This window comes from Petaurus breviceps, unplaced genomic scaffold (assembly GCF_028583685.1).
Source record: "Petaurus breviceps papuanus isolate PSGF00001 unplaced genomic scaffold, PetGlider_PUasm1.0 91133, whole genome shotgun sequence".
Taxonomy (NCBI): Eukaryota; Metazoa; Chordata; class Mammalia; order Diprotodontia; family Petauridae; genus Petaurus; species Petaurus breviceps.
Window position 1 is genome coordinate 23,321,640 of NW_027187419.1, and position 16,421 is coordinate 23,338,060.

Consider the following 16,421-nt stretch of genomic DNA (forward strand, 5'->3'; position numbering starts at 1 on the left):
TATCATTTCATTTTAATGTTTTCCCCTATTTTTCTAATTAGCTAGTGGCAATGTGATACAGAATAAATTCTTTCCAGAGTTTAGTTATAGTCTTCCTTTATTTTCAAGGACCATTGCCATTGTATCTCAAATTGATTAAATTAAAGAAAAATCATATATGGTGACTAACAGATGTCTATTTATATATAATCTTAAATATTTTCCCTGGAATTCAGAAATACATAATTTATTATTCTTCATGAATCATTATACAAACAAACTCTACGCGGTAGCATTTCCTACAAATTCTAGGATATATGAATTATTTTTTAAAGTAAGACTTCATTAAAAGATTTTTGGGTATTTCAATACTGTAAAAGAAGTAAAAAGGATAAAACACTTTATAAGTAGAATAAAGGAGAAACTTGACCAGAGAACAGTTCTTCTGAAAAAATTATCTGTGGGTGTTAATGCATATTAGTGCACATTATGGGTAAGTAGTATGTCAGTTAAAAACACAATGGTATCTTAGGTTACATAATGTAGTTGTAGGATTGAGGAGTAACAAATTGATAGTCCTATTTAATTTCATTTTAGGTTGTAGTATTTGAATATGGTTTTAAATTTTGTAGTAGGAGATTGGAAAAAAAAATTGAAGATTGGTGGCAAGAAAGGAATACATAGATGACAGAGATGAATAAAACCCGAAATACTTTGCAGTTTTTTCTCTTAACTTGTTGACTCAAACTATTGATGCTCCATTTTTGAATTTATCTTCATTGCCTGGGGAAAGAGCACTAGCAGTCTGATTTCACCCTAGTTCAACTACAATGCTTAGAAAGCATATAGGAGTCCCTCTATTGTCTATTGAGGATAATGTCTTAAAATTGGCAGAACATTCTAAGGGCCTGCATGAGGATTATGAGGTTCTTAGGGTAAGATATTGTACCTAAGAATAGACAAAATTCTTCTCCTAAGAAAATAATAAAAGGTCAAAAATTTTTAGAATTAAAGCTCAAGGATAGAAGGAGAGTAATGAAGATGGATGATTTGTTCATGTAGAAGAGAAAGGAATTCATGGTAGTTGTAGGAGGCAGGAAGGAAAGAGTGTTAGGAGTAAAAAGAATAATTAGGCACTTGTGAAAGGGTAAGGAAAGAGCTTCAAGGGGATTCTTATGGGAAGAATATGCAGGCTTGGAGAGACAATTTTGGGGAAGAATCCACAGAGGCAAAGACAGCACATATACAGTAGGGGAAACAGAATGGTACAATGCAAAGAGCACTGGGTTCATATCCTACCTCTGCCACTTAATACCTGTGTGACTTTGGGCCTTAATCCTTAACTTCCCTAAGCCTCAGTTTCCTCATATTTAAAATGAAGGAGTTGAACTAGATTGGATTCTAAGATCTCCTCTAGATATAAATATATGATCCTATGAGGTGGAGTCAAAACATATTTTTTTTCCTCACAAAACTGAGAGTAAATATAGCATAGCCATGATTTATTATGATCTGGTTAGCAAAGGAAAATAAAAATTGACTTGGCACCTATATAATCTTTCTGCTGGAATGATCTGTCACTGTCATTGTCATCAGCATAGGCTCAAGACACAGATGAAATGTATAGTTGGGTTACACACTGCACTTGAAAACAAAGTGGGCAAACTATAAGTTAAGCAATTATGAGATCATAGATTTAGAAGCGGAAGGAACCCCAGCAGCCATTTCACCCAACCCTTTCATTGTACAGATGTGGGACCTGAGACACAGAGAGATTAAACCCAGGTGGTCTGACTCTGGAACTGGTGATTTTTCCATTGTATCATGCTTTATATGTAAGCTAAAAGTAGCATACTATGTGTTATATTTCTCAAAGTTGCTCATTTTGAAAAGTACAATATAAGGAGCTATCTTCCAGGAAATAAACAATAATTAAAAAAAATTGAAACACTACAAAAATGACTATAGATAATTTCTCGAAGTATTCAACAATTACAATATGAAATTGTCAACAATTTTATTGTTTCTAAAGGTATGCCCATAGTGGAAGGGAGGATGTGGATTTTCTATATTCTTTTACTTCCTCACCATCCATTCTTGTTTCAAATGCTTGAAATCTGTCTTCCAACTGCATCACTTTATTGAAACTGCTCTCTCAAAGATCATCTATTATTCCTAATTACCAAATCCAGTGACCTTTTTTTTCTTCTAATTCTTCATTAGCACTCTCATTCTCCACTCAAATGGTGCTAAGCTCTGAACTACATGAATACATGTAGGGTGTTTAACATTTTTTTCTTAACTATAATAAACCTTTCCTTTATAGTCAGTTTCTCTTATCTTTCTCTGATTTTCCAGAACTGAGAAATAAACTTTCCACTCCAGAAGCAGAATTATAGGACCACAAGAAAATTTTATGTAAAATTTTAAAAAAATTTTGTGGGATAAATCACAACAAAGTCATCAGTTAAAGTCAACAAGCATTTATTAAGCACTTACATGCCAGGCCTATGCTAAGTACTAGAAATACAAATACAAGCAAAATATACTGCTCTCAAGAAGTTTATATTTTAATAGGGAAAGAGAACTCATAAAAGCTGAATGGGGGAGGAGCATTTGCATGGGGGCATAGTCAATCAAGAAGTCTGGAGAGTCAGGAATGGAGCCCAGAAAAGAATGAAGGAATGACAATGGCTGACTTAGGCCCTTCCTTAAAATGGAGGCTCTGGGAAAAACTAACAAATAATAGGTGTAAGCACCAGAGGAGGTGGTATCTTCCAAGGTGAGTGTTCAAGGACCAAGCAAAACCACAATATAGTACACCATATGAAAGGAATACTCTGGTGGTAAAAGAGTGGTCACAGAATAAAATTTGTTTTAACTACAAAGCCCTATCCCAGAGCAGGCATGAGGAAAGCATAGAATGGCATTTGACCTTTAGCAATTTAGTCTAGGATTAAAATCTGAGACTGGTTCTAATGGTTTGTCTCTTAATTGAAAAGATCATCCAGGTGCACCCTGATATAGTACTATATACTAATGGTTGTGTGAAGTGCTTTCTTTCACTTTTTAAGTATTTTTTTAAAATTTGCATGATTTTCATTAATCCTATGAGAATGTAAACACTCAGAGTGTATAATCCTGGTACACGATAGGCATTTGACAAATGTTTATTGATTAACTTATTGCCCTCATCTTCATATCTCTCAAAGTATTTAGCATAGGGTCTTTTACATAGTATGTGCTTGTTATGGGAAAGGGAATCTGAAGATCTTCCCTGCCCTTTGGCCCTTTGAAAGGCTTAAGTGACTGAGAACCTTCCCTGATTTGAAAATATACTCTACCCCCTAATAGGCTGAATGTGGTCACTTGGAGGCTGTGGCAGGAGGCTTATTTTTCAGGAACGCCCACACCTTGTTACTTTGTGACTGGGCAGTGGGTCAAGAGGGTTGTGACATACTCTGATCCAGGAAAAGGCCATATATACCCTGATGTGAGGTTTTGCTTTGGGGCTCACTTTGAGAAGAGGGGTATGATATGACCAGATGAAACTCTGGGCAGCCATTGAGCCCCTTGGCTTTGAAAACCCAGATGTTGGTGCTTTCTTCTCTGGTAACTGACTAGGTATGGATGTAATGGTCAGACAGCTGGAAGCCTGTCTGCTGATGTTTCTCTTTCTCTATTTGTGGTTTGCTTGTAACCTCTGTTTTGATTCTCTGAATTTCGGGGTGCTGACCTTTTACCCCTGAACTAGGTAAATAACATATGTTTGATTAAAGAAAGATTGTTAACACATTTTGAGTTGCTTTCCTTTAGAAAAAAACAGATCTAGGAACCTGTGCTAGCAGCAATCCTGGGTATGCAAGGGTGCTTGCTGCTACAATGCTCAATTTGTTGAATGAATGAATGTATTCTAAAGTATTCAAGAATGAAAAGTATCAAGAATTAGGGGGGGGAATCTAAGAGGGAGTGCATGTAGTTCTCAGTTTTCTTGACTTATGAAATATTTGAGAATGTTGATGAGTGTCTCCTTTGAAGGCTTTCTGCTTCTCCTTAGCTTTGGAGAAGTCATGTTGTCCCTGGTCTCCTTCTCCAATCTGTTGCTCCTCTGCCTTTCTCATTGGCCTCTTCCTCAACAATTCCACAAACATTTAGTAAGAACCAACTGTATGCATATTAGTATGCTAGGTGCTGGGGACAAAAAGAAAAAAATCAAATAGTCCCTGTCTTCCAAGAGTTTATAATTTACTTGAATGATACAATATTTACACTAATATGTATAGTTTAAGGGAAAATGATGAAGGGAAAAACATGAGCAACTCAGGGAAAACAAGAAGGGATTCACTGAGAACCTGCACCTGCCTTGATTCTTAAAGGAAAACAGGATTTTGAAAGGCAAAGATAAAGACAGTGGAGAATATTCCAGATTTTCAAGATTACTTACAAGAAAGTACAAATGTGGGAGACTGAGTTCACTATGGCAGGAAAATAGAGTTTGTGAAGGAGAAAAATATGAAATAAGTCTAAAATGGTAAACAGGATAGATTGTGGAAGGCCTTAAAAACAAGATTAAGAACGTTATATTTTAGACTTCTAGGTAGAACAAAGATGATAGAATAGAAAAAGCAATGAGCTGAGCTCTCCCAAAATTATTTTCTAAATAACTTTAAAATAACTCTTCAATTCAAGTTAGAAGTAGGTTTCAATCTGACCTCTTGTTGGTTATGCCACTTCAGAATTCAAATTTAGGAGGAAATTATATCTTGCTAAAAAGAACCAAAGACAATGAAATGCAATAAATAATAAGCATAAAATAACATAGAATCCCAATTATTATTATTTTCTTTTTGCTTTTTGGAGGGTGGAGGGTAGGGCAATTGGGGTTAAGTGACTTGCCCAAGGTCACACTGCTAGTTTTTGTGTTTATGTGTCAAGTGTCTGAGGCTGGATCCGAACCCAGGTCCTCCTGACTCCATGGGGTGGTGATCTACTCACTGGACACCTAGCAGCCCCTAGAATCTCACTTTATTTTTATTTTTTTATTAATTTGTTTGTTTCCTTTTAGTTTACAGGATTCAATTCCACAATTCTTTGAATTTCACATTTTGTCCCCGTCCCTCCTCTGCCACCCCCCCATGGTGGCTTATAGTCAAGTATAGGATCTGTAAATACTTTCAAATTATACATTGGTCAGGTTATAAGGATGGATTGCACCAGCTGGAATGAAAAATGGTAAAGAGGACATAAAATCAAATAAGAGAACGAAAAAGATCAGGTATTTTGCTTCCACCTGGATATAAACTTAGTTATTTCTAGTTCTTTCTCTGGATGCACATTTTTCTCTCCATCATGAGTCTTTTGGGATTGACTTATATCACTGCATTGCTAAGAAGAGGCCAGTCTATCAAAGTTGGTCATCACACATACATTGTGTCTGTAATTGTGTACAAATTTCTCCTGGTTCTACTCTTCTCACTCAGCATCAGTTCTTTTAAGCCTCTCCAGGTAAATATGAAGACTGCCTGCTCCTCGTTTCTTATAGCAAAATAATATTCCATAACATGTATATACCACAACTTGTTCAGCCATTCCCCAATTGATGGGTACCCCCTTAATTTCCAATTCTTTGCCACCACAAAAAGAGCTGCTATAAACATTTTTGTACATATGGGTCTTTCTCCTATTTCTATGATCTCTTTGGGATATAACCCTAGGAGTGGTATTGCTGGATCAAAGGGTATGAAAGTATTTATAGCCCTTTGGGCATAATTTCAGATTGCTCTCCAGAAAGGCTGGATCAGTTCACAACTCCACCAACAATGCATTAGTGTTCCAGTTTGCCCACATCCTCTCCAACATTTGCCATTTTCCTGTTTTGTCATCTTAGCCAATCTGACTGGTGAGATGTGGTACCTCAGAGTTGTTTTAATTTGCATTTCTCTAATCAGTAGTGAATTAGAGCATTTCTTTATGTGCTTATAGATAGCTTTAATTTCTTTCTCTGAAAACTGCCTGTTCATATCCTTTGACCATTTATCAATTGGGGAATGACTTGTATTCTTATAAATTTGACTCAATTCTCTGTATATTTTAGAAATGAGTCCTTTGTCAGAGACATAGGTTGTAAAGATTCTTTCCCAATTTCCCACCTCCCTCTTAATCTTGGTTACATTGGCTTTGTTTGTACAGAAACTTTTCAATTTCAAGTTAGAATCTTAATTCTTAAAACAAAAGTTAAATTAATTACCAAAATAAATAGACAGTAAAACCATACTTGTAGGGGACCTCAACTTTCCTCTCTCAAAGCTAGATGAATTGAACCTAATAATAGCTAAGAAAAAAGTCAAGTAGATGAATAGAATCTCAGAAAAGTTAGATATGATAGAACTTGACGGAAAAAGGAATAGAAATAGTAAAGATTATACCTTTTTCCTCAATTGTAAATGACATTTTCACGAAAAAGACCATGTATTAGTACGTTAAAAACCTTACAACCAAATATAGAAATGCATACATAGTAATGTACCCTTTTCAGATCATAATGCAATAAAAATTATATTTAATAACTGGCCATGGAAACATAGATTAAAAGTTTATTGGAAACTAAAATAATTTAATATTAAATGAGTGGTCCAAAGGAAAAATAATAAGAACAACCATTTTTTTTTATTAATGAGAAAGACAAAAATGATACAATATTCCAAAATTTATGCTATGCTGCCAATGCAGTGCTTAGGAGGAAATTTGTCTTTAAATGTGCACATTAAGAAAAGAGAGAAAGAGTACCAGATTAATGAATTTGGCATACAATTAAAAAAAAAACTAGAAAAAGAACAAATTTAAAACTCCCAATTAAACACCAAAATAGAAATCTTGAAAATCAAAGGAGAAATTGAATTTTTTTTTAAATTGAGTAAACAATACTAGGGCCTGGTTTTATGAAAATAAAATAGATAAAACATTGGTTAATTTGATTGAAGAAAAGAAATAAGAAAAGCAAATTAGTTTCAAAAATGAAAAGACTGAATACACCACCAATGAAGATGAAATTAAAACAATCATTAGGAGTTACTTTGCCCAATTATATGCCAATAAAACAGATGATGAATATTTACAAAATTATAAACTGCACAGATGAACAGAAGAGGAAATAGAATACTTAAATAACTATGTCTTAGAACCTGAAATTGAAAAAGTCATCAATGTGATCTCTCCCCACAAAAAAAAAATTCCCCAGGACTAAATGGATTCCCCAGACAATTCCACCAAAAATTTAAGGAGCAATTAATCCCAACACTATATAAACTATTTGAAAAAAAATAGGTAAAGAGGGAGTTCTACCAAATTTCTTTTATGAAACAAGTATATTTTTGATATGTAAATCAGGGACAGCAAAAACAGAAAAAGAAAATAACAGACCAATCTTCTTAATGAACGTCAATATAAAATTTTAAATTATATACTAGCAAGGAGATTACAGCAATAATTACAAAGATTATACAATTTGATTTGGTGGGATTTATACAAGAAATGCAGGGCTGGTTCAGTATTAGGAAAACTATCAGCATAACTGACCTTTTCTATAACAAAACCAACAAAAACCTTTGATTATCTCAACAGATACAAAAAAAAGCCTTTGACAAAATACAACTCCCATTCCTATTAAAATTATGACTGGTTGGTTGGTTGTTGTCCTTTGTTCTCAAACAAGACCAAAATGACATCACTATGTTAGAGTTAAGCTACAGTGTGTCCAACTGTGACTGATCAGACCAATATGAGCTTAGAGTACTCTACCACAGGTTGGGCACAGATAGTCCATGTCAACATTTGGACTGGATTTTCTAAATTTGCATATCTTACATTTCTTTTGATCTACTTTAATTCTGTTTTGCTCTCAGAGCACAGCATTTTCTCTGACGTGGGCATGTCAAGCTCAGTGGTTCTGTGCCAGGGTCTCCCTTGCCACACACAATCAATTCTGAAGTTCTTAAGAGAGACATTTAGTGTGTCCTTGCATCACTTTTTCTTACCATGATGTGAGTACTTTCCCTGTGTGAATTCAAAATTAATCTCTTTGGCAAGTGTTTATGTTTGGCATCCTAACAATGTGGCTAGCCCATCAGAGTTGTGCTCTCTGTAGTAGAGTTTGAGTGATTGGCAATTTAGTTTGAGAAAGGACCTCAGTGTCTGCCATTTTATCCTGCCAGGTGATCTTCAGAATCTTCCAAAGACAATTCAAATGGAAATGATTCATTTTCGGGGCATGATGCTGGTAGACTGTTCAGGTTCCACAGGCATACAACAATGAGGTCACCACAACGGCTCTGTAGACCTGCAGGATGATAGGAAGTCTAATACCTCTTCTCTCCCCCACTTTCTTTCAGAGCCTCTCACACTGAGCTAGCTCTGGAAATCCATACTCATTATCAACGAGTGTATCTCTGCAAAGTATACTGCCAATGTAAGCAAACTTATCCATAATGTTCAAAGCTTCTCCATTTGCTGTAATTAATGTTTCCACATATGGATGATGTGGAACTGGTCAACGAAGCACCTGTGTTTTCTTCGTGGTAATTGTTAGCCCAAAATTAGCAGAAGCAGCAGGGAATAAATCCATACTCTGTTGCATCTCAGCTTCAGAGGCTACATTGAATGCACAATCATCTGCAAACAAAAAATTATGCACCAACACTCCCTCCAAAAAAAATACTAGAAAGATATAGTAGGAATATTCTTGGAAAAACAGGAATCAATAGAGCCTTTTAACAAAATGATAAATAGTAGCTATCTAAAACCAAAAGTAAGCATTATTTGTAATGGGGATAAACTTGAAGCTTTCCCAATAAGATCAGGAGTGAAGAAAGTATATCCATTATACTACTATTATTCAATATTGTACTAGAAATGATAGCAATAGCAATGAAATAAGAAAAAAATATTGAAGGAATAAAAATAGGCAATGGAAAAACAAAACTATCATTCTTTACATGTAATTTAGTGGTAAACTTAGAAAACTGTATATACTGATTAAAAAAAACTAGTTGAAACAAATAACTTCAGCAAAGTTGCAAGAATATAAAATAAACCCACATGATTCATCAGCCTTTATATATACTACCAAAAATACCCAGCAGCAAGAGCTAGAAAGAGAAATTCTATTTATAATAACTATAGAAAATATCAAATACTTGGGAATCTACCTGCCAAGACAAACTCAGGGATTATATTACAATATTTACAAAACACTTTTAGTATTAACTGGTCATGTGTAGGCTGAGCTGATATAATAAAAATGACAATTCTACCCAAGTTAATTTATTTATTCAGTGCCATACTAATCAAATTATCAAAAATTATTTTTAGAGCTAGAAATGTCAACAACTAAAGTTCAAAAATATGAAGGGAATCAATAAAAAATGTTAAGGAAGGCAACCTAGAAGTTTCACATTTTAAACTATATTACAAAGTGGTAATCATCAAAACAATTTGGTACTGGTTAAGAATTAGAGTGGTGGATCAGTCAAATAGATTAGGTACACAATACACCATAGTAAATGGCGATAGTAATCTAGTGTTTGATAAACTTGAAGATTCAAGCTTTGGAGGTAAGAACTCACCATTTGAGAAAAATGGCCAGGAAACCTGGAAAACAATTTGGCCAAAACTAGGCACTGACCAGCATCACAAAGAGTATAACAAGAAATGGTCAAAATGAGCAAATGATTTAAAAATAAAGGGTGATATAATAAGTTTATTAGGGGAGTATGGAAAAAACGTACCTGTCAGATCTATGAACACCTTAAAAGTTTGTGACTAAATAAGAGAGACAGAATTAGAGGAAGCAAAACAGATAATTTTGATTATTTGAAATTAAAAAAAAAATTGCACAAAACCCAAAACTAATGCAGCCAAAATCAGAAGTAAAAGATGAAAGTGGAAAAAAAAATACAGCAAGGTTTTCTGATAAAGTACCATATACATAATACATATTGCATATACTATATTATATGTATATATATGGTACTGAGCCAAATTTATAAAAATAAGAGCCATTCATCAATTAATAAGTGGTAAAAGCATATGGAAAAAAAAACTTTTCAGAAGAAGAAATCAAAGTTATCAATATTAACATGAAAAAATGCTATAAACCACTATTGATTAGAGAGATACAAATTGAAGCATCTCTAAAGTACCACCTCACACTTGTAAGATTGGCTAACATAACAGAGAAAATGGCAAGTGCTGGACAGAATGTGGAAAAGTTGGAACACTAATGCACAGTTAGTGGACTTCACCATTGGTGAACTAGTCCAACCATTCTGGTGAACAATCCAGAATTACACTCAGAGTGCATACCCTTTGACTCAGCAAAACCAACACCACTTATTCTATACACCCAAAAAAGTAAAAGAAAAGGGAAAAGGACTTACTTGTATGGAAAAAAAAATATTTGTAGTAGTTCTTTTTGTGGTGACAAAGAATTATAAATTGAGGGGATGTTTATTGATTGAGGAACAGTTTAGCAAGTTATGGTATATAACTGTGATGTAATACTATGTATTATATGAAATAACAAGCAGAATGGTTTCAGAAAAACCTGGGAAGACATATGAAGTCATACAAAGTGACATGAGCAGAACCACGGAAACACTGTATACAGTAATAGCAATATTGTAAGGATTATCAACTATGAAAGATGTAGTTATTCTGATCAAGACAATGATCTGAGTCAATTCCAAAAGACCCAGGATAGAAAAGCCTTACCCATCTCAAGAGAGAGAAGTGATGAACTTTCAGTGCAGATTTAATCATACTTTTTTTGTTACTTTCTTTATTTTTTTGTATTACTTTGTATTTTCTTTTGTAACATGGCTAATATGGAAATAAGTTGTATGACTTACAATGTGTAATTGATATCAAGTTGCCTGCCTTCTCAAGGATGAGGGAATTACAAGAGGTACAGAGAGAATTTGGAACTCAAATGTTTTTTTTAAAATGATTGTTATAATTTTTTACATTATATATAATATTTACTTTATATATCATTTTTATTAATTAGGAACTATTTAATGAAATAAATTAAAATATTTTTTAAAAAGAAAGTTTTGTTTTGTTCTATATGAAAAAGGGAGGCAGAGAAAGCTTTTTTTTAAACAAAGGAGCAACAAAGTTCAGACCAGTTCCTTAGAAAGATTATTTTGGCAGCTGTATAGAGGATGGATTAGAGAATTGGGAATGCTCTTCTAAATCCTTAAGGTAAATGTTCCCCAAGTGTTCTGGGGGAAGTTTTGTTATACAATTGATTCAGGCTCAGGGAATTAATATCCTGAAGCATTAATGAAACATAAAATTTTAAAGAAATCACATATTATAAAAGGATTTTAAAAAATAGAATTAGTAAATAAAATAAATGTTGCTTCCCTCTACCTTCTCATTTTCAAGGGCTACAATTCTGGGTCAGAAAGATATCCCTCAGATTAGTAGGAATTTCACCAAAAATCTGACAGACCAGCTTTCCCTATACCAGACTTTGGACACTTATAGTAACAAAAAAGGAAACCCTGAAGTTCAACCCATAGTCCTGTGGACATGGCAGATCTGGAAAGGAGCCTTCCTTGTCACTTTGGGAAAATATCCCAGCCTATCGTTATTTCTATTACCAGTTTGAATTTCTGTCTTTGGCCATCTTCTTTTCTTTAACTCTCTCTCTCAGTATTCTCCTTCATTGCCATGACTTGCAGAATTCAGTATTTCTTTCAGAGGCAGATCTCAAATCCCACATTCAAAATTTTAAGGTTATCCTGGACTTTTTTTCTTCCTCATCTCTCTTGTACTATCAGTTACAGAATCCTGTTAATTCTACCTTCATACCATCACTTTCCTCTGTACCCTTCTCTTTATTTCTATTACAACCATACAAACACAGGTCCTAACCATTATGGACAATTGTGATTAGAATGGAAGACGAACAGGTCTTTTTACTTCTAGTCTCTACCAATTTTATTCCGTCCTTTAGAATGCTGCCTAATATTCATTAAGTATGGATTGGATCATGTAACATCTCTCCTCAAAACTCTTTAGTGAGTCCCTATTACCTGTTAAATAAAGTCCAACGGCCTTTGCTGACATTCAAGAAATTCCATAATCTGTTGCCACCTTATCTCATCTAATCTCTCCTATATATGTTATACATTCCAGGTAAAGTAACTGCGTTAGATGTGATATGGAATACAGCCTATCCTTTCTTATCCTCAATATCTTCCAAAAAATCATGTTCCAATACTGCTCTATAAACCCTAAAATGATGTATGCTTGTCAGTTATGATGAAATTGATTGCATTTATTTTATTTTTTGCTTTTTTTTGAGGGGGGAAGGTAGGGCGATTGGGGTTAAGTGACTTGAACAAGGTCACATGGCTAGTTTTGTGTTAAGTGTCTGAGGTCAGATTTGAACTCAGGTCCTCCTGACTCCAGGGCCAGCATTGTATTCACTGAGCCACCTAGCTGCCCTGATTACATTTATTTTATAACCAAAATTCTGTTAGAGGTAACCACAGTGATATTCATTATTATCTCAAAGCAGTAGTTTGTAGAAAAATGCAAATATAAAACAAAAATTCCAATAATGGGTAAAAATACCCAGAACAATGGCAGAAAAATGATTGCAGCCAATTTGAAAACGATTAGTTTGTTTCCATATCTTCATGAAATTGATTAACATTGTTAGGTAGGATACATTTGTATGTAGAACATAGTCTAGAACAAAATACTCAGAGCAACAAATCCGATCCAATATCTGTCACTGTAGGATGATATGATGAAGGACCAAAATTTAAGGGGAGATCAAACTGCATCAATTGATACAGTACATTTGCATAAACTGGAGAAAGTAGGATACAAATTTTTTCATTAAGCTTTATTTTAACCATTTGTATTTCAAATACAATTTGTATAGATTGAAGAAATTACAGTAAAATTATAAAAATATTGTTATATCAGTTGATGCAATTGGTATACCAAATCCTTCTAATGTTAAAAATAATTTTAATAAGTTGATCTTTTGATGTATTAGGTCAATTTTATTTTAAAAAATCACATGACCTGAGAAAAACATAAGCAGTGGTGGCTAGGTAATGTGAATTTCTGATTGAGATAGCTATTTTAAGTTTAAGGTTATTATAAATTTGTGGATAGCCCACATATGATTCATAACATATATGTTTACATTTTTCTTCCACAGGCAGCTTTGTGTATTAGAGAGAAACATGATCTCAGAGACAGCAAGACACAAGTTTAATTTAATAATAAGGTATATACTTATCATGTGGCATCAGGCAAGTCATTTAACTTCTCAAAACTCTAGGGAATTAATTAAGATTATGAGTTGTAAAGGAAGTGTTAGCATACCTTGATAGAGGAAGTTTCCTCACCTGGGAGTTCCCTACACCATTGAAATCACAAGTTCAGTTACTATTCTGTTTTTCACTTGATAGGTGCCTCATATTTGGCTTATACAAGAATTTAGTTGGCTGGTAGGCTACTTAAATTTCAGGTGCACGTTCTTAAACAAGTATGTTATAATCCACTAGAACAAGAGAGTAAGGATAAGAGTGAGTTGGGAGTTCTCCATTCCACACACAACATCTAACCGTTTAGGAGATAGAGCCCTAGGTGAAGGTTGACAGATGAGATTCCGCTATGTATCAGATTGGTCCTCAGAACTATTTTGATCCTTTGGATGGCATCTGAGGGCTTTTCTGAAGGCACAACATCTATGCTAATATCTTAGGTCAGCTGTGTTCTCTGAACTAATCTGAGTTAGGTTCCACACCCTTCCAAATGCAGAAAACAAAATCTATGTGAAGTGACAAGATGATCCCTATTACAAGAAATAACAATAGTCTAAGGCCAAGAGAAAGAGATAATAGGAGAGTAAGAGAGGGAGAACCTGAGAGAAAATAAAAGATACTGTTAGAATCCTGAAAGACTAAAAATATATATAACAAATCTGATCTGGAGGTCTAAAGAACTGTCTTCTCTTTTGAAGAAAAGCTCTGTATCTTTTTCCTCAAAAGCTCCCAGAGAACTCCAATCCTAGGCAGACAAAATGAGTACTTTTATAACAGCACAAGTATGTCAAGATAAAGTCTGGGAGCATTCTAGATAAAATAGAAATAAGAACCAATGCATCAACCTCTAAAGGTCTTATGAATGCCAACAGGCCCACTAGACCTTCCACAGAGTCCATTCTCTACTCATCATTCTCCATTTAAAATTCTCCGGGTACCACTAGCCAGGATTAATTTTTTAAAAAGTCATTTTTATTTATTATCATTTTTTTCATTTGTAAAAAATGGATAGCATTTAAATATATTAGATAATACCATCAGTCTCTTAAAATACATTAATGTGCTTAAATACATTTTTACAAAAATGTAATTATAATACATTCGATAGGTTTAAAGTAGAATATAAATATAGCATTATGTTCAAAGGAAACAGGTAACAAATATTTTCTCTCTTTTTTTCTAAGTTATATTATCTGAATAGCATTCTAGCTATATTGTGTACTACGAAGTCTTTTGTAGGGTATCTTAGGGAACTAAGAACAATTACACAGGGAAATATGTTTCTAATTCCAAAGTGTCTAATTGACTTAGACACCTTTGTAGTACACGTTGGGGATTGCCTGTACAACTTTAAACAGGAATGTATCCATTGGGATGTGACTGTCTTATATAACAATATTTGACTAAATACTACTTTTAAATAGTCATATCTATGTAAGTCAAAGTCACTCATAAACAAGAAAAGTATACTCCTAATTTGTGTTGTAAACTATTTAAATTTATTATTAGATTCTTTTTTCAGAATAGAGTTTTGTTTTATTATAAAGATCACCTGCTGTTTATATCATATGTACCCATAGAAAGTTGTTTTGGCTTTAAAATTAAGCCTTTGAAAAGCACTTTTATTTCTTTGTAATAAAGATGATTTGTATCTAAATTAGAGCTCTTTGTTGGTGCTGTCTTTACTGTACTATGAAATGAGCATGCTAGAAAAATCAGATGGAAGAAAACATTGAATAGAAAAACATACCATATCTTCTCTCCCTATGCATATATATGTATGTATACATACATACAAATATTCACAGATATGTTGTAGTTTTACATACCTATCACTCTATCTCTCATGTAGCTATATCTATATATTGAGAGAGAAAGAGGAGGAGGAGAATAGAAAAGGGAGGAAAAAAGAGGGGAAAAGAGACTGTGCATGTCATGTATGTTTTACATACATACATATATGTATGTATGCTTAAGAATTTCATAGAAATATTATGCCAATATGCATATCTTAATACAACTTTTAACCAATAAATATTCTATTGGGAATTTTAAAACAGTCATTTAGAAAAACATTCAATGCTATCCACTATATTTTAGAAGCCTAAGTATTGTAACAAGTTTATATCTTAAATATTACTCACAATAGGATCACTGTATTTTAACTAATTACACCATAAATATTACATTTCAAGAATGAAAATAATCACCAAGGTTTGATTTCTAGATATCAAATTTATAACAAAGACAAAAGGAGCTGAGAAAATAATTCTCATTATTATGATGTCAGACTATGAAAATTGCTCTTAAAATTACTACAAAATGTCTCCAGAGGATAAAGTAACTCATTGCAGAGCCAAAATTTAAAACATTAAGACAGGTCTAACAGAGAAAAGACAAACTAAGAAAACCAGGAATAATACATTTTGATACAGATAAAAATGAGATAATTAAATGATTGCCCTCCTATAGCTTGAGTTAAGTCAAAGTAGCACTTGGTTCAAAGTGGTAGAATTTACCATTGTAATGAGACAATTTTGTAATTAGCCATTACAAATGATAAATAAGTATATTGCTGAGTCTTGTGAAGGCTAACAATGGTTTAGATTGTAAATGAAATTCAGTGAAGTGTGTACCCATTTTATTACCATTGTAATAGCATTGTTTCCTAAGTACCTTGCATTATTTAATTTTGTATAAGGTTGGCTCTACAAACACTGGAGTTTTATTATTTCCATATATATATGGTTAGAGATCTGAATTTAGATGATCACTGAAACATATCTTCTGTAGGACATATAATATTTCATTACAACTTTGTACTTATAAAGTCACAAAATATGACAAGACTTTTACCTGAAAGACACCCAGTGACTGACAGAAACAGAATTAGTTTCCATGACGACCCCATCCTTGGTCACTAGGGTCTTCCTGAGTCCCAGTTTGTGTAACTGTTAGCAGCTTTGACGTTTCTTCATTAAAGTACAGCCTATTGAGACAGAAGACAGGTTTCAGAAATAAAAGAAACTCACACACACACACACACGCACCGCAAAACAGAAACCCACAGCTAATATTCAAAGGCCTTAC

General features: G+C 33.6%; 1 protein-coding gene across 1 annotated transcript in view; it reads right to left on the reverse strand.

Moving 5' to 3' along the window:
* CNTN5 (contactin 5) overlaps positions 1–16,421 on the reverse strand; it is a 1,715,246-nt gene that overhangs the window by 906,921 nt on the left and 791,904 nt on the right. Inside the window, exon 4 of the mRNA XM_069080670.1 lies at positions 16,188–16,320. Within this exon, the coding sequence (XP_068936771.1) occupies positions 16,188–16,242 (55 nt within the window). The 5' untranslated portion in view covers positions 16,243–16,320. The remainder of the gene's footprint in view (positions 1–16,187; positions 16,321–16,421) is intronic.